At 54.2% G+C, this 24,854-nt stretch overlaps 3 protein-coding genes across 3 annotated transcripts; all 3 read left to right on the forward strand.

The window, feature by feature from the left end:
* The first annotated feature begins 868 nt into the window (after nucleotides 1-868).
* HER10_EVM0008214 (SIT4 phosphatase-associated protein) lies at nucleotides 869-6,877 on the forward strand. The gene is made up of 4 exons (XM_035483058.1): nucleotides 869-2,895; nucleotides 2,983-4,626; nucleotides 4,677-5,345; nucleotides 6,034-6,877. The coding sequence occupies exons 1-4, from the start codon at nucleotides 2,227-2,229 to the stop codon at nucleotides 6,763-6,765; spliced, it is 3,714 nt and encodes a 1,237-aa protein (XP_035334173.1). The 5' UTR covers nucleotides 869-2,226; the 3' UTR covers nucleotides 6,766-6,877.
* Nucleotides 6,878-8,289: 1,412 nt separating this feature from the next.
* HER10_EVM0002066 (alpha/beta hydrolase fold protein) lies at nucleotides 8,290-9,606 on the forward strand (the record flags this gene model as incomplete). The annotated part of the gene is made up of 2 exons (XM_035471792.1): nucleotides 8,290-8,612; nucleotides 8,673-9,606. The coding sequence occupies exons 1-2, from the start codon at nucleotides 8,389-8,391 to the stop codon at nucleotides 9,604-9,606; spliced, it is 1,158 nt and encodes a 385-aa protein (XP_035333771.1). The 5' UTR covers nucleotides 8,290-8,388.
* A 6,369-nt stretch (nucleotides 9,607-15,975) lies between these two features.
* Nucleotides 15,976-24,499, forward strand: HER10_EVM0005160 (AMP-binding enzyme; the record flags this gene model as incomplete). The annotated part of the gene is made up of 2 exons (XM_035474784.1): nucleotides 15,976-19,348; nucleotides 19,397-24,499. The coding sequence occupies exons 1-2, from the start codon at nucleotides 16,403-16,405 to the stop codon at nucleotides 24,497-24,499; spliced, it is 8,049 nt and encodes a 2,682-aa protein (XP_035333967.1). The 5' UTR covers nucleotides 15,976-16,402.
* Nucleotides 24,500-24,854: the final 355 nt, after the last annotated feature.

The following is a 24,854-nucleotide window of genomic DNA, read 5'->3' on the forward strand; positions in this document are numbered from 1 at the left end:
GATCGGAATAAAGCAGCCAGTTCAGTTCATGCCTCGGTCTTTCAGAATACCTAGGCTCCGGAACCTGAATGAGGCGGCGCCACAATCGCTTTGAGTAGGTATTCGCTCGCCTTTAGCTTAGCGAGTTTCCTTGTCTCGCATTGCGCAAGTACCCGTGCCGGGGCTTGACTGAACGGGGAGTACTTGGGGAACCCATCGCCAACTTGACTTGGGAAGATGAACATCACAGCCCAGCCTTCAGCACCGTTCTTATCAAGATGGAATGGGTGAGAATGCAGATAAGGGCGTTGGATGTAAGGTAGGTGCATGCCTGACCGGACTGACCTCATCAGACATGAATGAATGCACTCCGTACCCTGCTCTGCTCTGCTTCTGCTTCGCCTCTTGGCTTCCGAGAAACAGCAGCCAGTCGGCAGCACGTTTGGTAGCAAGCGGGAAGCAAGGCAACCCAATCTGGGCCCAATCTGGAAGCATGACGATGTTTGGACAATAGTGAATGAGTGAGGATTATGACGGTGAATGTGATGCGAAGCAACGGGATACTTGATGATTATTTCCACTGCATTTTACCGCAGCGCATCCGTACCTACCTTACCTTCTTTAACTGCTGTTTTGGTAGGTGACGGAAAGAAAGTACCCGACCGTGCCATCCTTTCTCCCCTGAACCACACGGAATACAAAGTATACGCAAGGTACCCCGTGACATTTGTTCAGTCTTCACCAGAGAGCTCCGAGGGCGCGCACGCACACAAACAGAACCAAACATCCGTAGCCGCAGCCGCAGCCGCACGTCAGCAGCAAAACAACCGCTGCCAGACTTGGTGCACCCAGAAGTACGAATACCTATCTGTTCCTTGGTCATTACCTACCGTACCTCAGTACCTGACGTGCTGACTGGGACAAGAGTAACAAGGGCCGTCCTTTCTTTCACCAGGGCACCCACTGTCCATCCCACCTCTGCCACCCGACCTCTTCCTCTTCCTCCCACTGCGGCCAAGCCAAAGTGCCAACCTGGGAACTCCGACGACCGACCTTCCGACTCTAAAGTCCCTGCTGCGTGGAAAGCCAGCGATTCCATTGGGCCAAAAGGGCACCCTTACCTTACCTTACCTTACCTAAGGTAGCCGTACCTCAAACCCGCCGCTGCGCAATCCAATCTCGACGACGTCCGGTGGCCCATCTCACCCTCACCACAGCCATTCTCTCTTCCCGAGTCCAAAAACCACCACGCATCCACGAATCCACACCCACACACACCACCCCTCCTCTCCCCCAACACCGACAAGGAGAGAGAAAGACAGCGAGACGTACGGAGGACAGAACCCACGCGACCACTTTCGAAGCGTCCGATACATATCTATCCGACGACCGACGACAGGCTCCGGCTTCAGCCCGTCCTTTCCATCGCTAATTCTCCTTGCACACGAGGCTTAGAGCGCCAGCGCGCCCTCTGTACAACAGCAATCACCGTACCTACCTTTTCCCGCTTTTGTACGTACCCTGGTCCTCTGCCTGCTGTCCTACTCCTACTCCTCCTCCCCCCGAACTCGTTGCCTCACTGCCTGGGCTCGCTGCTCCCTACTGCTTTGCTTCATTCATGGTGTTTCCTGTTGCTCTCCGCTTGCCTGGAAAGAGTACGCGCGTTGCGAGCTGGATTGACTCGGAATCCCCTCTGTCGTCTATCGTTTCGCGGCTGGGTTTTCCCCCCCTCTGAGACTGCATCGTCAATTTTCGCTCATCTCTTCCCTTCCCCCTCTATTATCAATCAGCTCCTCTTTTCTGGGCCCGATGCGCCGGCCCCTCCACTCCGCCGGCGACAGCATCTGCAGACCTCACCACCACCACTAGCACCACCACCACCACCACCAACAAGCCCTGCTTTTCCTGCTCTGCACTCGCTTGTCAGCAAAAGCCTTCTAGACAACCTCTTTGCTGACACTTGCTCCTCGCTCAGCCGCCAAGTCATTCAAGCGACCGATACCCCCAAACCCGTCCTTCGCATGCGTTGAACCTACGGTATAGAGAAAACGACTGGCCATTTACTACTCTCGCTACGATTCGATTTCTGCGGCCGATACACGCCCTTTGTCTATCCCACTAGGATATACGGATTTCGCATGCTCAATCATCGGATTGCTGCCCAGTTGATTGTTTTATCGCTCTTTGTCCATCGTCGCCGCGACTCGTCCGGCGCCGTGACATAGACAACCCACAAATACCGCCACCATGTTCTGGAGATTTGGCGGATACGCCAACATATCCACCATCGATACTATCCTCGAAAAGCCCGAATTCACCGTCGAAGACCTCCTCGACGAAAGCGACCTGATTCAAGAGCTCAAGCAGCACAACACGAAGCTTATCGAATACCTCCGCGAGGACAATGTGCTCAAGACTCTGCTCGAATATGTCGTCGCACCCAAACTAGAGCCCGTCGCCACCCCAGAAACAGATGAACCCGCCGAGGAGATCAAGGGCAAGGGTCGCCTCCTTCCCTTTTCAAGACCTCGCGCCTCGTCCCGAGCTACCGATACCGACAATGAGGAGGAAGAGCAGGAGAAGAAGCGCAATCGCTATGCCTACGTTGCTGCCGAAGTCTTGTCATCCGACACATGGTCCATTTACGAGGCCATGATGGAAAACCAAGACCTGGTGCGGGAATTTTGGCAATTTCTGAAGCGCCCGACGCCACTTGACCCTCTGCAAGCCAGTTACTTTACGAAAGTCAACGAGGCTTTGTTCGACAAGAAGACGGAGGAGATGGTTATCCTTCTCAAATCTCTCCCCGAGGCCGTGCCCGACTTGCTCCGTCATGTTGAGTGCCCTATGATTATGGATCTGCTTCTCAAGATCATTGCCCTAGACCGCACAGAGGGCGGCCAGGGTGTTGTAGAGGTGCGTACAGCCCAGCAATCCCCCCATTCCCCCATTCCCCCATCCCCACCGAACAAGGTTGAGAGCTAATCGTACCCCTTCTCGCAGTGGCTATACGGCCAAGACGTTGTGCCGACTCTGCTATCCTGCCTCAGCCCGGAGCACAGCTGGGTTGTCCAGACAGCTGCAGGCGACTTCATCAAAGCCATCATTACCATCTCGGCCAACGCATCGCAAAACGAGCAGCAATGCATCGGCCCGAACGAACTCACCCGCCAGCTGGTGTCGCAACCCTGTGTGGAACAGCTGATCAAGTACATGTTAGGAGGTGGAAACCCGCTGACCGTGGGTGTCGGCATCATCATCGAAGTCATCAGGAAGAATAACTCGGACTATGATCCAGACGTTGGCACCGAAGCCAACTCTGTTCCCTCGAGCCGAGACCCCATCTATCTAGGAACCCTCCTCCGCTTGTTTGCGCAACACATTCCCGATTTCGTCAACCTGATTATGAACACCCCGGTGCAGAAGGGACCGTTGGAATCGACCTTTGGCGAAAAGATAGAGCCTCTTGGCTTCGACCGATTCAAGACGTGCGAGTTGATGGCCGAACTGCTTCACTGCAGTAACATGGGCCTACTAAATGAAGTTGGTTCCGAGGACGTGATTGCAGCTCGAGATGCTGAGCGTCAGCGCTTAAGAACGGAGGGTAAGCTTACCCCAAACCGTGGAGAAGAACCGCCATCATCTACGGATGACTTGACGATGCGCATCGGTCGCTCTTCTCCCGAGGAGGGACGTCGTTTAGAGGTAACCAATATCTCAGACGATGACGGATTCGAAGAGGTTGAGCCCAGCCGCGAAATGAACGAGGACACGTCCCACGAGTTCGTAAAAGCCGAAGAAGAGATTCCTGTCGCTGCACCAGCCTCGTCCTTCCTGGACAGAGATGAAGACGACTTTGTGGACGAGCCGCTCAGCTCGCCCAGACTCAACGTCGCAGATGACAAAATCAAGGAACAACGATTTGATGACCCCGATCTGGTGGTCGCTCCCCTTTCGCCGAGCAAGCCAAAGACTGCTTCCATCGATGAGACTGCTGCAGCAGCAGCGGACTCTGAAGCCAAGTCCGAATTGGAGCCGAAGCCGGATACTATTGACGCCAAGAGTGAAGAGCCGGCTGCGAAAGAATCAGAATCTGAGAAGACTGAGAAGACTTCCGGCGCAGACGACCTGGCTGACAAGACTTCGGATGATGCTACCATTAACAAGGTAGAGGAACTTTCGCTTGACGAGAAAGCTGATCAACCGGTTGTTCCCGAGGACAATCAGAAGGGTGACGAGTCTGACTCTTCTGTTGTCTACACGCCTAGCGTCACCGATTCTGAGACGAAAACCGAGCCAGTAGAGACCGCACCGGCAGTGCCTGAACCTCCCCAGCACCCCGAAGACATGCCGGCCCCTCTGTTTTCCAAATCCACCACTGATCCTGACGCGACTGCGGACAAAGACGATACTTCAAAGGAGACCGAATCCGAAGTTGAGCCAGCTCCGGAAGTTCCCATGGCCCCTCCAGTTCCCGAGGTGCCAGAAGCCCCCGTGGCTCCAGGAACTGACGACGATGCGACAAAGGAGGCTGGAGACCTACCGCCTGCTGTTCCCGATCGGCCTGACCCGAACAGCGTGAAGCCCGTTGTCGGCGACTACCTCAAGGTGCAATTTGTCGAATACCGTGTTGTGCCTACGATTCTGGTGAGTTCCTCGTGATGACACCTCATCAATCCAAGCTAATCAGAGTCTAGTCCTTCTTCTTTGCTTACCCGTGGAACAACTTTCTCCATAACGTGGTATATGATATCGTTCAGCAGGTTTTTAACGGGCCTATGGACAGAGGCTACAACCCGACCTTGGCAGTTTCACTGTTCGAGGCAGCGGATATCACGACCGCTATCATCAAGGGCCAACTTGCTAGTGACGAGTCACAGGCCAGGATGAAGACTCGCATGGGTTACATGGGACATCTCACTCTCATCGCTGAAGAGGTGGTGAAGTTTACGGAACGTCACCCTCCCGAACTCTTGTCTGAGACTGTCCTTGAACGGGTTATGGACCCGCGATGGATCAGTTATGTGGAAGGTGCCCTTGCCGAAACTCGCGAGCGAGACAACGCCATTCTCGGCGGAGTCCGCCCCGAGGTGGCTATGGGTAACCGGGCCGGCATGTCTGGCAACGGGCTGGCAGCAGTCGGTCTCTCTGGCCTGGGATCGTCATTTTCCAACTCCCAGAGCAACACTGGCTCCAATGCGCTCGCTGATGCTGGACTCAACGGCAACGCAGACCTTCAAGAAAGTAGCGGTAACGGTATTGGGCCATTCGCCATCAGCTCAGGCACTCTCATGTCTGGCTTCGGCAGCTCCAGTGATGAGGAGGATGAAGGGGAAGAAGAGAACGAAGACGATGTCAACAATGAGGTGAGTGATATGCTCTCAGAGCTCCGTGAGATGGAACCACCTGCATTGGACCCTTGGACGCAATCTCTTATCGACGACAATAACCCCGACGAGGACGAGGAAAAGGACCGGAAAAAGGATGCATAGTGCGCAGACGAGGACGGAAGACCTCACGACGACAGTCGAATATCCCAAGAGGATCACACCGACGGCGCCGGCGATGACTTTGGACGTAGGATAGATGTAGAGGACGAAAGCAAGATTCGCCGATTTTTGTATCTCAGGGCGATGAGGGAGTACATGGCGATGAGCTCGGAGATGTTGAGTCTGATGAGGAAATGCACATGATTCGGCCTTCCCTCGATTTCATGTCATGGCTTAGAGGGAGAACGGATAGACATATCGAGGACGAGACCCTTGGAGAAAGGTAGAGAGGGCTCGGGAGCTATATAGGAGAGGGTGGTGTTGGGCGTATTCATGATATATCTTGTGGCGGCGAGTAGTGTAGGATTACACGTCCTTGTTCGTGCCGGCGTCGATTCCTTGGGATACCAGACAACTTTGGACTTTTCTTATTCACTTCAACCACTTGCGATCCGGGTCATTTATAACAGCAAAACGACAATGACGAAACTTGCCTCCGGGATCTTTCTTAGAATCGTGCGCCAATGTCGGAATGAATCTCGCCAGACTAACACGCATTTACTAGTTCCGGGCTTATACCGATCCATTGAACAACACCTCGTCGTCACTCAACCCGCCATCGATCCCTCCGCCTCCACCGCCGCCGCCGCCATTGAACAACCCTCCTTCTAGAGCGCGGTTGCAGCTTGCGGCTCGTTTGGCTATGCACCAAAAGAACCAGGCCGCTGCTTCTCAAGAAGACGACGACGACAAGGACGAGTCTGGTGAAGGCGAGCGGCCAGAAAACCCGTTTGCCGATGACGAAGACGACGAAGAAAATTCGAGCGACGAGGACGACGAAGACCGTCATGGCCCAGGAGCAGCGGCAGCTGTTGCAGGTGCCTGGGGTCAACCTGGAAGTGGGTCGTGGTGGCGAGGGGTGGGACGTCAGGGGCGGCCACGATTTGACGGACAAGATGATTCGGACGAGGAAGACGATGATGAGGAGTTTGGTGATTTTGCCATGCCCGAGGTGGAGCCAGCGCCGGGTACGGATCCCAATGAGAAGGTGATTCTAAAGCCTCTCGCGGTACACCCGCCGCAGGGTGCTTCAGGAGGCAAAGCCTTTAGCGGTCTGTGGCCGTTTGCAGGTAAGAAGGATGGCAAAGACGATGGTGAGAAGGGGCTATCGGAAGAGACGGCGACGGGAGACGACGAGAAGCCGATCCAGGCGGCCGTCGAGGCTGCTCGGCGGACGAGCATTGAAGATCCGGATGACGATGAAGAGGTTGTGGTGCAGAAGCCGACAAGCCTCTGAGATGAATAGACGCGCCCATGGCTTAATGCGATGAGTAGACGGTTAGGAGTCACCGTTTTGTACAATTACGTGTTTGGTTTATGCTGCATCTGTAAAGTATGATTGAATGGAGAATATGCACGAATATTTTGTCTAGCTGTGAGGTCGTCTTTCCTCTTCTGATTGTCTTCAGTTGCCAACGCTTCAAGTTTTCTATCATTATTGGAAAATCAGCAATGATCAAGAGAGGTTGTAAGCCATTGTGTGAGCATTCCAGCTCAAGCGTAGGTTGGCTTATTGTATTCGCGGTCCCAAGTCCGGCCATTCCACCGGAGCTCCGGCCGCATTTCGGGGGCGCCATGCCGAGACCACCTTTTGTTCAATGACTAAATGAGACCTGTGAAAAGCAAACATTGTCCGCTCCTGGACGAGACGAGAGTCACCGCCTACCCTTACAATGAGTCAGACCAGCCATCTGAGCTGACTGATTCGGCTGCCTGACAGATGGGACGGAGCCAGGGACTTTCATGCTCTCTGAGGAGCTTGGGGCCAATGCCCCAACTACCTTTCCTCACCTTACCTTACCTTGTCTTGTCTTGTACCGGAGGCGATAACGATAAGAGGTGATAATATTAAGGTATTATTGTTGGAGGGAGGGGAACCTCGACCCCCGACATGTCTCGACCAGCAACACCAGCCAAAACTAGAAACACGCACTGGAGTCAAGCACAGGCAACATGCATCCCGTCCGACTGTGCGCAAGACCATGTGCCTGAGCCCTGAGCCCCTCCAAAACCTAGCTGTTTGACGTGCTGGGCAAGCTTAGCATGAACGTGTGCCACGTACAATGCACCCCTGGACCCTCCCAATCCAGCCCCTCTTGCTGTTTCTTGGTGGGAGAAGAAATGGGTGGTGCTTTCTGAGGACTGTCGTGCATGACGTTGAAGGGGATGGGAGGAATTGAGAAGGTGGGCGAATCAGCGAGAAATCGTCGAGCTGACTGTCTACGGTTCTGGATTATACGATCAAACCTGTCTGGTTCTACATCTTCTCATCCGTCGCGATTCATCTACGCCACCATCTGTCATCATGTAAGTCCAGCCATGTTGCCCTTGACTTCACCGTCATCACCGCCCGTGCTCCTCTTCCTTCCTGTGGTCATCGTATGTCCGGGTCCTCGGCGTCTTTGCGATTCCCGGACGCAAGCAAGCTCATACATCAGGCTACACCATTCTGCCTCGTGAAACCGAGAGTCCGGCACGCCGAGTAGGCCTCCTTCTCTGTCTCTGTCACTGCCTCCAAGTCACGTCAAAACGCACGATGACGCCTCTCTGTGGCTCCTGTCGCCCTCTGCCGCTGACTCTCTCTGCCGATATCCCGTCTCGTCCCAGCCTGAAGTCGTTCGTCTGTTTGTGAGAGAAGACACGTCGCGGCTAATGCGCTCTGGTGTTCTGGCAGATTCTTTTCTTTTTGGCTTGTCTCGGGACCATCGACCTCTCCGACTCCGTACCTGGGCCATCGTCGTCACCGGCGAAAAGACCGTCAGGCTATTCCGTTCTGCGAGTGTGAGCGGGCATTGGCGGTGGTCATATATCGTCGATATCACCCTTTGTCGCAAAAGTGTGAAAGACTTGTTCCCGAGACATGGCAAATATGGGTGTAGCAGGGAACGCAGACTCCGGCAAGCCGGTTTACCAGCAAGCGCCTTCGATGCTCAATCGCATCGTGTACGGCACCAAGATTTCGACATTGCAGCATTGGTACTTTCAAAAGGCTGGCTTCGAGGCGTGGAAGTCATGCTTTTGGCCACCCGCCATACGGCCCGATCTCATCAAGCAGTATGACTGTAGAAAGGCACTGCCAGTTCGGTATGCTTTTCCCTTTGCACAAAGGCACGAAACAAAACAACAGCTAACCATGTCCCGCAGCATCTTCTTCCCCTCCGACTACGATCAAACCTCCCCGCAAACCCTCCCGACCCTCTTCACAATCCACGGAGGCGGCTTCTCCATTGGCGTCCCCGACGACGACGACGAATGGAACCGCACCTTCGCCGACCTCAACAACTGCCTCGTCGTCGCCCTGCACTACTGGAAAGCCCCCTGGGCCCCCTGGCCGCACGCCCTCCACGACCTAGAGGCCCTCTACCTCGCCATCGTCGACGACGAGTCCCTCCCCATCGACAAGTCGCGCATCGCCATGGGCGGCTTTAGCGCGGGCGGGAACCTGACGCTGTGTCTGTCGCAGATGAAGAGCATCAAAGAGCACAGGACCGCTGCGCCGAAAGCGATTGTGCCGATATACCCGCCTACGGATTTCGTTACGCCGACGGCGTCGAAGAGGGATCGCAGGCCGTATAAAGTCGGGAAATTACCCGGCATCCGCGGCCAGAAGAAGGACTTTGTGCTGGATTTCGCAGAGGTGTTTGACTGGAGCTACATCCCCTACGGCACGAACCTCCGCGACACGCGCATCTCGCCGCTGTACGCGGAGAGGAGCGATTTCCCGGACAACGTGTGCGTCGTGGCCGCGGAGCTGGATTACCTCGCCTACGAGGCGTGGGAGCTGGCGTGCAAGCTCGGCGGGAAGGGGAAGCCTGGTTCGGGAGTGGTCGGGCGGAGCGAGGTGGCCAAGACGCAGGAGCTGGTGGAGGAGGGGGACGAGAGGTTCGGGTGGGAGGTGAGGGACGGAAGGGGTAGTGTGAAGTGGTTGCTGGTGCCGGATGTGATTCACGCGTTTGATTTTCATGAGATGGGGGCCGCGGTGTCGGATCCGGTGAGCGTGAGGGATGGGAATGCGAAGGCGGTGAAGGTTATGAGGGTTGTTGGGGACTGGTTGAGGAGGACTGCTTGGAAGGTGTGATTTGGACGGGGGAGAGTTGGCGTGAGAGATGTTGGTTGGGGTGTATTTGAGGTCTTGTTGGTTTGGGTTACTTGATGATGGGTTACGTTGGCGTTGGGGGCAAGTTATGACGGAGACGCCTGAGATATAAGATAGAACTGGTTACAAGCGACAAGAAATACCTCATATGATTCAAGTTAGTCTGACGACCGGGATGTTTTGGGGCCAGAGTGAACTTGGTCGCCATGGCAAGTGTGACTGTTGGTTTTTGGGGGAGACTTCCTACCATTACTTCCACCAACATCACCAACACATAGCCAGGCCCCCCCCCCCCCGGCTTCTTTAGCCGCCCGGAAGAAGCGGCTAGACTTGAAGTTGTGGGCTTCATCAAGGACATGTCTGTATCAAGCGCTTTTGTGCATTCACGGTGCTCTTAGGTTGCCTAGTAAGTTATGGATACAACTCTGCAGCATACGTATCGAGGATCACTACCGCTAGTTTACCAACCGCTTGAACACCCTCAATACTACCTAGTACCGCAAGGACTTGACTGATTGGGAAGTAGATCCACAAGTCACAGCTGTTGAGTTGGTTGAGCTGGGCATTGTGATTCTGAATGTGGGTGGCTGGGTTGCAACTTGCGCAGAGACCTGCTGAGAAGTGATGAGTTGGGTCGTATGAATACATCATAGAGGTATGATATTTGTATTCACAGTGATGGTTATGCCGCTCTATATGAGACGGATCTCTTTTGCTTCGGAACTCCATCGTCCTGCAGTGTCATTCACGCAAGGACTGTACATTAGGTCCAGAGTTGAAATGCTGCCGAGGGTAACGGGTTACGAGGGTCTTTCTTAGGCACAAGAGATGACTTATCGAGCGAAATGGCCACTTGGACACCAAAATAGAGGCAGTAAAGGGTGGTTTTCATGAAATTTCGGCGGGAATGGTTTCTAAATGAATATATTCACAATAGATGTACGAATGTCCATGAGACGCTCGAGCATGACAGACATACTAGCAGTAGAATGCCGTCTGACCATGCAAAGATGCTGAATATACTTGAGGAAACTAATTTGCAGTGTCATGAGCCTCTAGGGAACTCGGATAGGAGAAGCCGGCCGTGGGTGCGCAGGCACATGGTTGATCGAAACGTCTGTCCCTGGCCTCGATGCTCCCACCATCAAGCATCTGAATGGGGACATCTTGGCAGCAAGTTCTTCAGCCACAGGTTTTGTCTTGATAGAGAGTACAGTAAAGACCGGGTTGGCCACAAAGAAACCGCATATCCTGCAAAGGGCAGCGCAGGTGCACTACAGGTCCGGCAAACTTATTTGTCAATTCATCGATATTGCATCATTTAACAATACTTCCAGCATAGATGAACCAGGATCTTAGGTCAAGATCCTCAATAGCTTTACAAGAACGGACGCCATGAATAAGGCACAAGGAAAGGAGATCTGCAGCACCTGTGGTTCTGTCGGCAGGACGACAATCTATAACCACGCGAGTTGGGATCTATTCATAGTCGAGATAATCTGCGTCCTGAGACACCATCTCTTAACTCCGTTATTTCGTAGCCGACGTTGTTTCACCCGGGCTGGAGCGTTTTCGGGTAAGCTTGTGCTTCAGATGAGAGTGTATGCATTCCCGCGAGAGACAGGAATGAGAAGTTCCACCCCGTCGATATTGGCAACCTAAATGAAGTACCATGTTGTCCAAGAGACAACATTGTCCTCTGTCGAATGCAGACAGCAAACATGACCGGTTTTCATCATGGCTTCCTGCAATCGTAAGTGTGATTGCCCCAATACTCTTGATATCGCGGTCGCTGTTACCGGGCGATGAACCCGTGGTCAATGACAAGAACTCGCGATTGCAAAGACAACTCCACCCGACAATCTGATTGCTCAACCAGGCGCGCCCCCGTCACCGTACATGTAGGGTTACCACGGCACATCTGACTGCGTCGATTTTTGGTGTCCATCCCGTCAGCCCTGCACTGGCATACCATTCATTGACCCTCCCGCGAGTGGGCAGCTTACCTGCCCCTCTCTCGGGCGGTTCGATCGTGCCGTAAACCCCCAACCCCGCGGGCGCATTGCACACACACGCACTCGATAACCGCCCTTTACCGCGGAAGCCTGGTGAGATACCACCTGGTCCAAAGGTCTTTTACGCGCTTCCGCGGGGACGGTTGTGAAATTGCCGCTTGGCATGGGAAACTCATTCGGGAAAAGCGGCTTGTTCATGGTTACGTGGGGGCTAGACAGTAGTACGTGCGGAGTCGTTGTCGCGTATACATGTGAGCCTAGCTGAATGAAATACGACACAGTTCAAGCGTGCAGTGCGGATGAACGTCAAATGTGCCCTTTGTGAGGTTTGTTCAGAGGGAGGACTGGTGGACGGGTTGTACACATGGCGATCGCCGGACTTCCGTGTGGGAGCGGGACGGAGGTGGAGGGGCAGTAGGACGGATGCGCTCGGAGGTGCGGGAGCCGGAGGCATAGGAAGATCGCCAGTGGAAGGATTTGGGCATGCTTTCGCTGACGGGTCGGTCAAGTCGCACATGGAAGTGAAAGAATGAGTGTCTGGGGTGTTCCTTGAGATCTCATTCGTATGTCGCGAATCTTATTATCCTATTAGGATGAAGCGGGCATTTGGCATCATTGCAACGAGGGTGAACACGACTTACACGGCTATGTACAAGCTCATGACCGAGGACGCGGGAATAAGGACTGAACAGGACCTCGGCTGGCCCTCTTGTGCGAGCAATCAGTTCAGCTCAAGACAGCTTGAACGACAGAAACCGATCGGTTCGACAAGATCCGTCGGATTGGGGAGGCGACCTCCCATGCAGCTTGGCAGTTCCCCATCGTGTGGCGAGCTTGTGTCAAGGATGAGTTCTTGAGCAAAGTTAATGCCGTTCTTCTCCTTTGGGGCATGTGCTGCTTATCATAAGGTTGGCCGACGATGGCCGAGACCAATCCTGGAAACTCCTTCGAGTGAGAGTTCCACTTACAGTTTTAGGGGTTTCCCCTTTCTCTTCGCAATCAGCCTGTTTTGGGGGCGCTTCATGATATTTACTATTAGTCACCTGGGTTGGTAGGTGCCTCGTCTCTGCGCAAGATGGGAGGAACAAGGCAGATGGACCCATGTGCCATGGAGCCCCTGCTGCCGTCGGGAGATGGAGCAAAGGGCGAGAGCCCGAGAGTCGATGTCGGACGGGAGTGTCAAGCTAGTAGGTTGATGAGGGAATGGGCCCGTGTGGTGGTAGAGGCCGCTGTGTTGGAGCTTGTGGGTAAGCTTGGAAGCCTTGCTCAGCTGGTAGTCTCTTTATTTTACGTCCTTTTGCCTCGGTCTCAGGGCTACCTGTGTATGAAACTTTTGGGTCAGATGGGTCAGATGAGCTTGCACGCTTGTTTCGTTGGAGATTATGTTTTGTCGACTTTTGCTGCCGCCGCTACGAAAGTTCTTGCTGTTCTGTTCCTGTTTGAAGTTGTGGTAAACCAAGTGTTGGGGGTTTGTGAGGCGGTATAGGGTGCTTTGTTCTCGCGGGGCCATTTGTACACTGTACCTGACATTCTGTTGCTCTCATTTGATAGAGCTCAGAGCAACGGTAACATCGTGCCTTTGGGGTTTGGTGTTGGTGTTGGTGGTTGACGTTGACAGCAGCCCTCAGGCGGCTGAAGGGTTGCTGCCGCGTACGCCACATACGTCTCAATGGCATAAAGGTGGCAGTGACAAGAAGAGAAAAACTGGGGTAAATGGGAGGCGTTGAAACATGGGAATTGAACAGCATCGCAGGAAGTGGATGCGGATTATGAAGGTGAAGATGAGAGGCCTCGTTGACATTGCCAGTAAGCAACAGGGTTGGACCTGATTTGAGGGAGTTCTGGCCACTGATGCTGACTGCGCAAAGACGTGCCGGATACACGAGATTCCGTCCGATCATGAGCGGAAGCGGTTATCTGAGGGGTACAGAGAGGCTGAGAGTGAGAGACAAAAGGTAAAATCGTGGAGGAATTGATTACGAGAGTCAACTGTTCCTGGTTCCCAAAGGTTGCCATCCTGCGAATTATGCTGGGCCTTTCGGGGCCGGGGCCGAGGACGCAAATGAGAAGAGAAGAGGGGAGGAGGAGGGTCACATTTAGTAATACCCTTAAAAGTTGACAGTCTGACTGCGTGGGGATGGCGACCTTCACTTCAGCCTTCTAGCATGTGTAAGACGGAGGGGGACGCGAGGTTTGAGTTTCAACGGGCGGGTGAGCTGAGTAGAAGGTGAGAAAGTGAGTTGGGGATTTGAGTTTCGGACAGGTGAGAATGGAAGCAGGTGATTGCTGGTGAGGATGCTGTGAAGGAAGGTTACCTTTTCGGGACACCGAAGATGAGAGGGAGAAGACTGATAGTGAAGCAAGTGTCCAAGTCAAGCTTTGGTGATGCTTCTGTCCATCGGTTCCAGCCCCCGTTCGGCGAGGGGGAAGACGGCGATAGACCGGCGTTCTTCACCGGAGATGACACAGCTGGAGGCCGCGTCTTCTAGCATGATGCCGGTCTACCGTCTTGCATGTGGACGGGAAACAGCCAAAGTCCAATCAGTAGGCTGGGCCGTTTCTATTCCTGAAGAGGAGGAGAGAGCCTGCGAGCTGCGTGGTGCGTGGTGCATCGCCAAAGTCACCTTGAACAGACGCCGTAAGCTGGGGGGGGGACTCAGCCCCCTTGGCTAACGCAAGGCACCACGAGCATAGCCGCAGCGCACCCAAGTTCCGTCAATGTGAGAGAGCGTCCCGGCGCTTGTTGGATTTAGCACGCTGCAGGCTGCAGGCTGCATAATGGATGGGTTGATGGATGTTTTGTTCATGTCCAATGGCACCTTGCAACTCGCGAATCTCGCTGATTATCCGTTTGTGGCTAGTGCAGCTTGATGAGTGTGGCTGAACAAGCACTGACCCTCTTGAGGTACTTTCCTGAGCTTTTGATTGGCTTAAAATAGGTTGAGTCCGCGGCTAAGCGAGAGATACGTACTCGATTAAATGATACGTACTCTTCCCAAAGATACGTACCCACGTTGTTTCGTTTCTTCCTCCTCCTCCTCCTCCTCCTCCTCCTCCTCCTGGCTGTCCTCCTCTCCGTTCCAATTCTTCATCTCCAACAAGATCGCCAGTGTCTGGACGGATACAGTCGCCAGACAACGCAAACGCAAGCCGAGCTTCAATGTCCGCACCATCGCGGCAAGCTACAAACTACTCCACTGTTACCAAGCAATCGTTGCCAGAGATGTCTGTCGACTGTTTGGGACCACACCGTGCACCACTGGCACCAGCACACCTCCTCTCGTCTCGCTCGGCTCAGCCCAGATCCAAAATGGGCATGCCCCAACCCTGCTGATTAGACTCTCCATGCCGCGTTTCCCACCACCTGTTTGATTGCAGACAACGGCTGCGTTCCTCCCCGTGTGGCTCGGAGACGGGACACCACTCTGTCTTTCTCTCTCTCTAAGGCTGCATAGCCATTTACATGGCAACGCAACGCAACGCAACGCTTTTCGAGGACAATGACCAAACAAGATACTGACGAGGCGGAGCAAACGTCTTTCGTCCTATCCTCAACCCATCTGTCCAGTACATAGTACATACGTGGTCACTGCCGAATCACTCTACTCCCAATGAGTCCATACGGCACACCGGTACAGAGTAGCATCTTTGCGCATCACCAACATCTACTGCGTACGAAGTATCCGTACCTACTTGTGAGGCCCAGGACTAAAGAACATGGATCTCTCTTCGCGGATGCCTGGTCACCCCCGGCCCCTACGTTGCGTTCCACCTCCAGCAAGACGCGGGTATGCAGATCCAGCCCGCGGCAGGCCGTGACAAGGCATGCCATGGCGTGGCGCGGCATACCTGACCTCAGCACCTTTTTCGTACGCACCCAACTGACTGGACGTGGTCGCACTCGCACACACCATTCACAGCTCGCTTTCCTCTCCCATCCATCCTGTCTTTCGTCCCGTTAGTCGCTCAGTCACTCGCTCAGTCTGTCTGCGTGTCTACCCACCACCGCCTCTCGCTCCCCCACCTTTCTTTGGCTCTCCAAGCTAGACCCCGGCACGTCAGAAAGGGCCGGGGCCAGGGAAGCTCGACCTACCGTCTACGGTGTACATGATGGTAATACCTAGCCTGGCAGTGACCCAGGAACCGGCATCTCACTCACGACTTGCCCTGCCTCGCCCGTACGGTACCCGGTACCTACGTTGCCGACTTTTGCTCTGTTTGCAAACCAAAGCTTCCCCCGGCCCGCTGGTCTTACTGTCTCTCTCTCTTCCTGTAGTGAGCAGGAAGGATCTGAAGGATGAATAGAGCTGCCAGAATGCTGTCTCTGTTGCATTATTTCACCCTCCATATCTCCCACCTCCCCGTCTCTTTTTCTTCTTTTGTGATCTCTTCTTGCTCCGGCCCTTGAATCATCTTTCCTCTCGGCCTTTGTGTGTGTGTAACATTCCTTCGCCCGTTGGCCCTTTCATCACGTTGCCATCTTCAAAGACGGGCTCCAACAAACACGCCCCCAGAATCGGCGCCCCCCAAGCTCGAGACTGCAAGCTCATCTCGTCCGACCAACGACATCACCTTTGAGCATCTTTGACCCTCGTCAGAGACCAACCTTTGATCCGTGTTACTTGGTCACCTCTGCTCGGTCGTCTCCTTTATTTGTGTTCATGCATCTTTGAGATACCCCTCCCAAGCTATCCACCCAGCTCTACCCCTTCTTCTTCAGACCAGACCGAGCGAGCGAGCACTTACATACACACACGTCCAATATGGCAGACTCAGTCAGCCCAAAACAACTCCCCAAAATCGACACAACAATGTCGTCATTCCACACACAGTCTGTCGAAGATAGACTTCTCTCAGCAACTGCCACCGTGCTCAGTTTGCCGAGGAATAGCATAGAATTATTCGACTCCTTCTCAGACTTGGGCGGCGACAGGCCCACAGCTGTCGCCCTCAGGAAAAGGTGCATGAGCCTCGGACTTGGTCTGAGGACGAGCGACATTCTACGCTGTCAAACCTTGGCGGAGCTTCAGACCTGCATCACCCCCTTCGTTCAGACCGCGCCTGTGTCCAAGGACAAGGACTCCGAAGGAGAGAGCAGCACCTCTCCCTCCGATGTCTTCAGCTCAAGTCCCAGACGAAACAGCGCCTGCTCAACTTCCTCGTGCGATTCCAGCAACAGCTCCGATGCGGCACCAATAAAATCACCACATTCCGAAATCGAACAATTCATCCAGTCTACGCCCCAGATTAGGAGTGCAGCCGTCATCAGGCCAAAGGCTGGTTTCCTAGAGGGTAAACTCGTGGCCTTCTTGACGTTGGCGTCGGGCCGGATATCACAAACCAGCCTGTCCAGCATCCGACTCATTCCCCAATCACAGATGCACTTTGCCGGAAGCCAGGTCGCAGCTGTCCGACTGGCTCTCGAAACCTCGGAAGGATCTCATTCTGTGCCAAACTCATGGATCGTGCTTGATCAAATGCCTTCAAACGGGGAGGGCTCCGTCGACCGGAGACGGCTTCAAACATGGATTCAGAACATCAACGAGGACATGTATCACCAGATATCCAGTCTCGAGTCTCACGAGCTCTTCCAGGAGCCCTTGACCGAGATGGAACGAGTTATGCAGAAGAAGGTCGCCGATGTTCTCCGCATACCACAACGGCAAGTCGGCATGAACTTCTCATTCGGTCAACTCGGCGGCGATGACATTTCCGCCATGATGCTCGTTGCGGCATGTCGGACTGAGTCCATCACGGTGAGGCCCGAGGACGTTCACCAATGCCCTACTTTGGGGCAGTTAGCATCACTCGCATACCGGAAAAATCACCGCACCGACGCATGGAACGAGGAATCAACCGAAGGCTTCAAGCTATCGCCAATGCAACAGCTTTATTTCGATACCGGCATTGGCGGTCGCATCGAGCAACGAATGGATTCAGACGGAGGCTACCGGTTCAACCAGAGCATATTGCTTCGCGTCAAAAACAACTCGACGTTGGAAGATATTCACGCCGCCATTGCGACTGTAGTTGGCCATCACTCCATGCTGCGCGCTCGTTTCCGGCCTGGCGTAGATGGCTGGACACAACGGATCATTCCAAAAGTCGACGGGTCTTATGGGTTCCGCTATCACTCGGTGAGCACGACGGAGGAGGTCATGGGCATTATCGCACAGTCACAGTCGAGCATCAACATCGAGACCGGGCCGGTCTTCTCAGTCGACCACTTCCGCACTCATGACGGCCAGCAGCTTGTTTACCTGCTCGCTCATCATCTGGTCGTGGATATGATGTCGTGGCGCATCATCATTCATGATCTTGACGAGTTACTACGAGAGGGCACACTATTCTCTGAGCGTTCCATGCCGTTTCAAAGGTGGAATGAGCTTCAAGAAGAATACATCAGCAGCAATCCAGATCAGCTAGTGATGCCTTACGACTTGCCCAGCGGCCAGTACGGATACTGGGGTCTCGAGGACTCACACAACACCTACGCCGAAATCTCAGTCGCCAGCTTCACTCTCACTCCAGAACTAACAGCAATTCTTCACACAGCATGCAACCAGGTCTTCAAGACTGACATGTCAGATATCTACATGGCAGCACTCCTCCTCTCATTCAGCCAGACATTTCACGATCGTAGAGCACCCGTAGTGTGGAATCAAGAGCACGGCAGAGAACCTTGGAGTCAAGACATTGACATCACAGAGACCGTCGGTTGGTTCACGTCACTGTGCCCTGTGTCTATGCCAGTCGACATGGCCGACGACTTCCTTCACATCTTGCGCAAAATGAAGGATACGAGACGATCAATACCTCGTCGCGGGTGGAACTACTTTGCATCTCGGTATTTCGGCCCCGAGGCCGCGACTCGAAGCACCGAAGGTTGGCCTTTCGAAATCATGTTCACGTATGCGGGGTCGGTTCAACAACTCGAGCGGGAGAAGGGCGTTCTTGAGCAACTCACCATTCCTGGAAGGCTGTGGTCAACGGATGCCGCCGACATTGGCTCGAGCGTGTCCAGGATTGCTCTATTCGAGGTCTCCGCCATGGTCGACCAAGGCTCGGCTTCCGTTCAGATCGTCTACAACAAGAATTCGAACCACCAAGATAAGATTGCTGACTGGATTCAAATGTATGAGCACCTGCTATACGAAGCCATCGGCAGGTTGCGATACCGTGGCCAAGAACTCACTCTGTCCGATGTTCCAATGCTCGACACGACGTACGAGGGCCTGGCGAAACTCAATACCGACCGATTGGTTGCACTCGGCTTATCTAGTGCTCGGGATATCGAGGACGTCTTACCCGTCACAGCGCTGCAGCAGGAGATCCTCATCAGCCAAACCCAAGATTTGGAGACCTGCCACAACAACGCCATCTACGAGTTATCATCGCCGAACGGAGTCTTGGCCGACCAAGCTCAAATTTGCACCATTTGGCAGCAGATCGTAGCCAAGTACCCTGCTCTGAGGACTGTCTTCATCGACAGCATTTCCGAGAATGGTTTATTTGACCAGGTCATTCTGCGGAAGTGCTCACCAGATATGCTTTTTGTCGACGCCGAAGCAGGAACAGACCCTGTGGCTGTTCTCAATGCCTTGCCACCGATGAGTCCGACGCCGTCTAACCCGCGCCACCGAGTGTCAGTGTGCAAGTCGCACGCGAGCACATTTCTGAGGCTTGACGTTAGCCACGCCCTATGTGATGTGAGTTACGAACCCGCTTGATTGAAACATCCGCTGACACTTCCCAAGGCCTTGAGTCTGCAAAACATTGTTTGGGATTTGAAGAGAATGTACAACTCAAGCAAGCTGTCCATGAAGATGCTTGACCCATCGCATGCTGCTTGTGTTCAATACATCTCATCTGCTCGGCAAGAGAACAGCCTCAACTTCTGGATCGGCCGCCTTCAAGAGACACGACCATGCTTATTCCCACGCCTGATGACAGTAAACAACAACACCATGCAACACACAAATTTTCACATTGAATTGCCTGTGACTCAGATCGATGAGTTTTGTCGATCGCAAGGCATCAGTCGATCGACTGTGATGCGCATGGCCTGGGGGCTTGTTCTACGCGCCTTCACCGGCTCTAGTCAAGTGTGCTTTGGCTACCGCTCATCAGGCCGAGATACAGGAAACGCCCCCGAGGGCTTAATTCTTTCGGTCGGCGCCTTCGAAAACACCACAGCCTGTACAGTCGGGCTCGAAAACCACAAGTCCGTCGCAACAGTCCTCAAATCCGTCGAAGATGATTCTGCTACTTGCAGCCGGCATCAGAACGTACCAATGTCGGAAATTCAGCACGCGTTGGGTCTCAAGGGCGACAAGCTCTTCAACACGTGTCTGTCCTACCAAGAAGAGCCTCACGAGCTAAAGAGCCGGTTCAGCTCTACGCGTCCCCCCATGAGGCTCTCATGCATTCAGGCTTTCAACACCCCCGACTTCGACGTCACATTTTCATTGACCCTAGTCAACGGACAGCTTGTCACGGGTGTTTCCCACAGGCTCATGACCCCCTCCCAAGCTCAGAACCTTACGAATACCTTTGGGCGTGCTGTTATCGCCATACTCGGAAGCCCGGAAGGCGCGCTCAGTAGCATAGACCTCTTCACCGATAGAGACTATGCTCAGTTATTGATCCGGGATTGGGGAGCCGAGAATACGACCGAGCCTTTGCCTGGCTGTGTCCACGCCCTGATTTCTCAACAAGCACGACTTCGGCCAGATGCTCAGGCTATCTGCGCCTGGGATGGCGAGCTCTCGTATAGACAGGTCGGCCGCCTTGTTTCCCGCCTAGCCACGTATCTTACTCAATGGGGTGTTCGCCCCGGCGTTTCTGTTCCCGTCATTCTCGACAAGAACAAGTGGGCGGTCATCAGCATCCTGGCCGTGTTGAAGGCTGGTGGCTGCTTTGTTCCCATCGACGCCGAGGATCGAGCCAATGTTGAAACGTTCGTCCGCCAGCTTTCGCCCAAGGTCGTCATCGCAACGGACATGCTCTGGAAGAACCTGGAGGCCATTGTCGATGGAGTCGTAGTTGTGGATGACACGCTTTTTGAAGTTGACTTCTCTCTGGAGGCGCCTTTGCCCATGGCCGCGCCCAACGATGCCGCATGCATTCTTCTTTCGCCAGGCTCATCCCGGGGCAGGGAGGCAAAGGGAATCATCTTCCATCATGCAGCCCTTTCTTCGGCATTCGTCACACAAGGTCGCGCTCTCAATCTTAACCAGGAGAGTCGTACAATGCAGCTATCGTCTTTCAATGTCGATACCGCCTTGATCGAGCTACTGTCGACGTTGGTGCATGGCGGTTGCGTGTGTATCCCTTCTTCCGTTGAGAGAACCAGCGACATCGTCGGCGCTGCTCGAAGGATGGAAGTCAACTGGTCTTACATGACACCAGTCCTGGCACGGAAGATTTCACCCGCTGCGATCCCCAGCCTGAGGACCATCTGCTTCAGAACGCGACGTCTGGACGAAGATACCTGCGCGCCCTGGGTGGCTAAGACGAAAGTTCTGCTCGCCTACGGTGCTCCTGATATCTGTCCTCTTGGTGTTTCCGTCTTGGAAGTCAAGAAAGCTGCTGATCTCACCCGAGTCGCGCCTCCATTCCTCGGGAGGTTCTGGATTGTCAACCCTGAAGACCACCGTAGGCTGATGCCCATCGGTGCCATTGGCGAACTCATCATCGAGAGTCCCACATTGGCGCATCGATTTGTGCCCGGCCAGCCCTTGGCGCATCTTCCCCAGGACTCCGATGTATCGCTCGAGGATGGCAAACCTCGGACACGCTACTTCAAGACGGGCCATCGCGTCCGATACATGGAGGACGGGCTGCTTGACTTCGTCTCCAGCGGGCGTGACGACGTTGAGATCAACGGTCAAGTCATTCCGGTTGCTGAAGTCGAGCAGAAGCTCCGCCGATGTCTAGGCCAAGGTGTGGATCTCGCTGTTGAATCCATCATCAGCCGCGACGCGCAACCGTCCCTTGCCGCTTTTGTCGAGCTTGGAGAGAAGTTATTTGAGGGGTCGGAAGATCTTACGAGGATCACAATCACCACCAAGGAGCGCACCTATATTGCGAAGAAGCTCATTGAGTCCTCATTGGGAACCAGTCTGCCCTCACACATGATGCCAACCATTTTTGTACCCGTCAGGCACCTTCCCGTCACACCGTCATTGAAGGTCAACCGTCGCAAGCTCCAGAAGATGGTCGGTTGGCTGTCGCAAGAACAGCTACAGGCTCTCTCCTCAGTCGCATCGCCCGATGAAGTCCGCGCGGTCGGCATCAAACCCCTTCCGCTGACCCAGGTTGAGGAGCGTATGAGATCAATCTGGGCGACTCTCCTGGGAGTAGAGGCTTCAGGCATTCGAGGCAATCAGAGCTTTCCCATGCTGGGCGGCCAAAGCTTCCTCGCAGGCCAACTTGTTGTCGCATGCCGCAAACAGGGACTCATCATTGCTCTGCCGGATGTCTTGCGTGGCGCTACCCTCACAGAGCTTTGCCAAGGTGTAACACTGAGCTCAGACTACGCTCTCGAGACTGCGGAACCGGAACGCAACGCTGCCCCGTCCCTGGGATCCTCCTCAGAGATCCTTTTCGAGGAGCAATTCATCAACGATGTGATTGCTCCAAAGCTAAACGTCGAACGAGACGCCATCAACGATGTCGCAGAAGCCTCTGCTACTCAACTCAAGTTTCTCGAGACCGGCCTACTCAAAGGAAGCTCAAGCCTCACTTACTTCACCTTCAGCTTCACCGGTGCAGTTCAGACTAAGAAGCTCGAGGCCGTCTGCATTTGTCTCGCCAAGATTCACCCAATTCTCCGGACCGCATTTGTCTCCCACGAGAGGCGGGTCTACCAAGTTGCCTTCAAGTCTTTCGTCCCAGAATTCAAGAGGATCGAAGTCCCGACATGGCGGGTATCGGCGATGACGGAGAAGTTGATCAAAAGGGATCAGACTGGCTCATTCAACTTGGAAGTTCCCATGACCAAGTTCTTCTTTGTCGATGCTGGAAAGCAGTCCAACCTTGTCTTGCGACTTTCTGGAGCGCAGTACGACGACGCTTCCATCTCGCTTTTGCTGCAGCACTTAAAGAGCATTTACATTGCGCCATCCTGTCCGCCGCGAAGGGCTACCTACTTTGACTTTGTGCGCTCTGCTCAATTGGCCCATGCTACTGGTGCACAAGATCACTGGTCTTCCATGCTGGATGGCGCCAAGATGACTCAGGTCGTCGCCCACAGCAGACCGCCGCCCATGAGCACGAACGTTAAGACGATCACTCAGAAGGTCTCGGTCATGTCCTTGGCCAACTTGGGTATCTCATTTGACACTGTTGTCAAGTCAGCTTGGGCCATGGTCCTAGCCAACCTTTCCGGCTCAGGCGACGTTCTCTTTGGTGAGATCGTCGAGGGAAGACACCTTAGACTGTCGGATGGGTCCGATGTTTCTGGCACCCTTGGCCCAGTATCAAACGCCATTCCAGTCCGCGTCCGATTTGCAGAGACTCTGAGCAGCCCCCTCGAGCTCCTCAAGTATGTTCACGGCCAGCGTGTTATGAGCATCCCGTTCGAGAACATGGGCTGGCTTGAGATCGTCGAGAAGTGCACCAAGCTCCCGTACTGGACGCGCTTCAGCACAGTCGTCGAGCACCGCCATCAGGATGCCGCCAAAGAGGCCGCAGTCTTCAACCTCGGAACCATCAAGTGCAAGTTCAGCGTTCAGGAACCCATCAGCAGGGACGTTTACGATCTGCACGTCATTTCCACGCAGGAAGATGCAAGCAGCGGCGATATCTCCATCACCTTCTGCGAGAACCGCATCCCGAGTTTGTTTGCCAATGAGACGCTAAAATCACTCTGCTCCAGCATCGAGCTTCTCACCTCGGTTTCTATGCTTCACCCGCTCATCCCCTCATCGGTCGACTACTGTGCCGTTCCGCCCCAAATTCCCTTGCCTCAGCTGGACATGGAGACGAAGCCGACCAATGCAGGCTCCAGCATGTCTGAAGACCACCGCAAAGCCGTGCAGCTCAGCATCTCCAAAATTTGGACAAAGGTGCTGGATCCCAGATCACTTGGTGTTCCCGAAACACAACTTCCCAACGCGGCATTCTACGATCTTTGGGGTAGCATGATGCCCGCATCCCAACTCGCCGAGTCTCTCACTCAGGAACTGCCCAAATTGGGTGTTCCCGGGACTCACAACTTGTCAATCTCGATGGAGGAAATCATGGCGCACCCGACAATGGCGGAGCAATTCGAGCTTGTGGCCCGCAAGATGCGCGACGCCAAGAGAAGGACCATTGCCGATGTCCTCTCGCCAAAGTCACACCCGGCTTGGAGTCGCGGGCTGAAGCGACTTAGCACAACGGTGATTCGTGAAAAAGCGTCTCACCAGAGCGGTCTCAGCAGCACGAGTGCCAGCTCGTCTAGCTCGGTGGACGCCTATCGGGGCCCGACCGCGCAGCCACTGCCACCTATGGACTCTATTGCAGAGGGTGCGGTCAGCGGTGTGGGCAGCACTCGCACGAGGAGGCCAGCGTCGCCTGTTGAGCTGGAGGGTCCGAGGAGGCCGAGGCTGAGTCTTGCGGTTCAGCATGACGGGAGCAGCATGGAGAGCATGACGACTGGTAGCAGTCGAACGGACGAGGAGGGTGATGAGAACCGCGACGTGGCGGAGAATGAGAATGAGGACGGCGACGTGGTTAGTCCTTTGAGTGCGTCTACTGCCCCGACTCCGGTCCGAGAGAGCAGAATCCGGAGAAAGGCGGGGAGTGTACTGAGCAGGATCAGCCTTGTGAGTCCTGTGAGTGTTGCTGGGTCCAAGTCTTCTGGACACCATTGATTGGGCATGCGAGTGTACGAAAAGTGTTGTTTCTAGCGCCTTGAGAGGCTAGAGTAGTATACCTCGGAGGTTTCCTTTGTTTTTAGCGAGCTGATTGTTGCAAGATATCCAAGAAATGCAATCTACTTAGTAATGTTTGTTACAATGAGCCTCGAGCTACAGTCTTATTCACTACTCGACTCGGCCAATCGTGAAGTCGGACATCTGTTTCCTCCTATAACCTAGGATTAACCAATAAGTTTCCCGCTCCTGGCCAGCAATCTGACGGGCGCGTCATCGCGCCCTATGGTTGACACATTGACACATTGAGTTTCGATCTCCACATCATTAACGGAATGAACGGAGTACTCCGTAA

The sequence above is a fragment of the Colletotrichum scovillei genome (genome assembly GCF_011075155.1).
Source record: "Colletotrichum scovillei strain TJNH1 chromosome Unknown Contig00005, whole genome shotgun sequence".
In the NCBI taxonomy this organism is placed as follows: domain Eukaryota; kingdom Fungi; phylum Ascomycota; class Sordariomycetes; order Glomerellales; family Glomerellaceae; genus Colletotrichum; species Colletotrichum scovillei.

Coding starts and splice junctions, on each gene's coding strand:
- HER10_EVM0008214 (XM_035483058.1), top strand. CDS start 2,227: ATGTTCTGGAGATTTGGCGGATACGCCAACATATCCACCATCGATACT. Junction 4,627..4,676: donor GTGTTGTGCCTACGATTCTG/GTGAGTTCCTCG, acceptor ATCAGAGTCTAG/TCCTTCTTCTTTGCTTACCC. Junction 5,346..6,033: donor AAGACGATGTCAACAATGAG/GTGAGTGATATG, acceptor CGCATTTACTAG/TTCCGGGCTTATACCGATCC.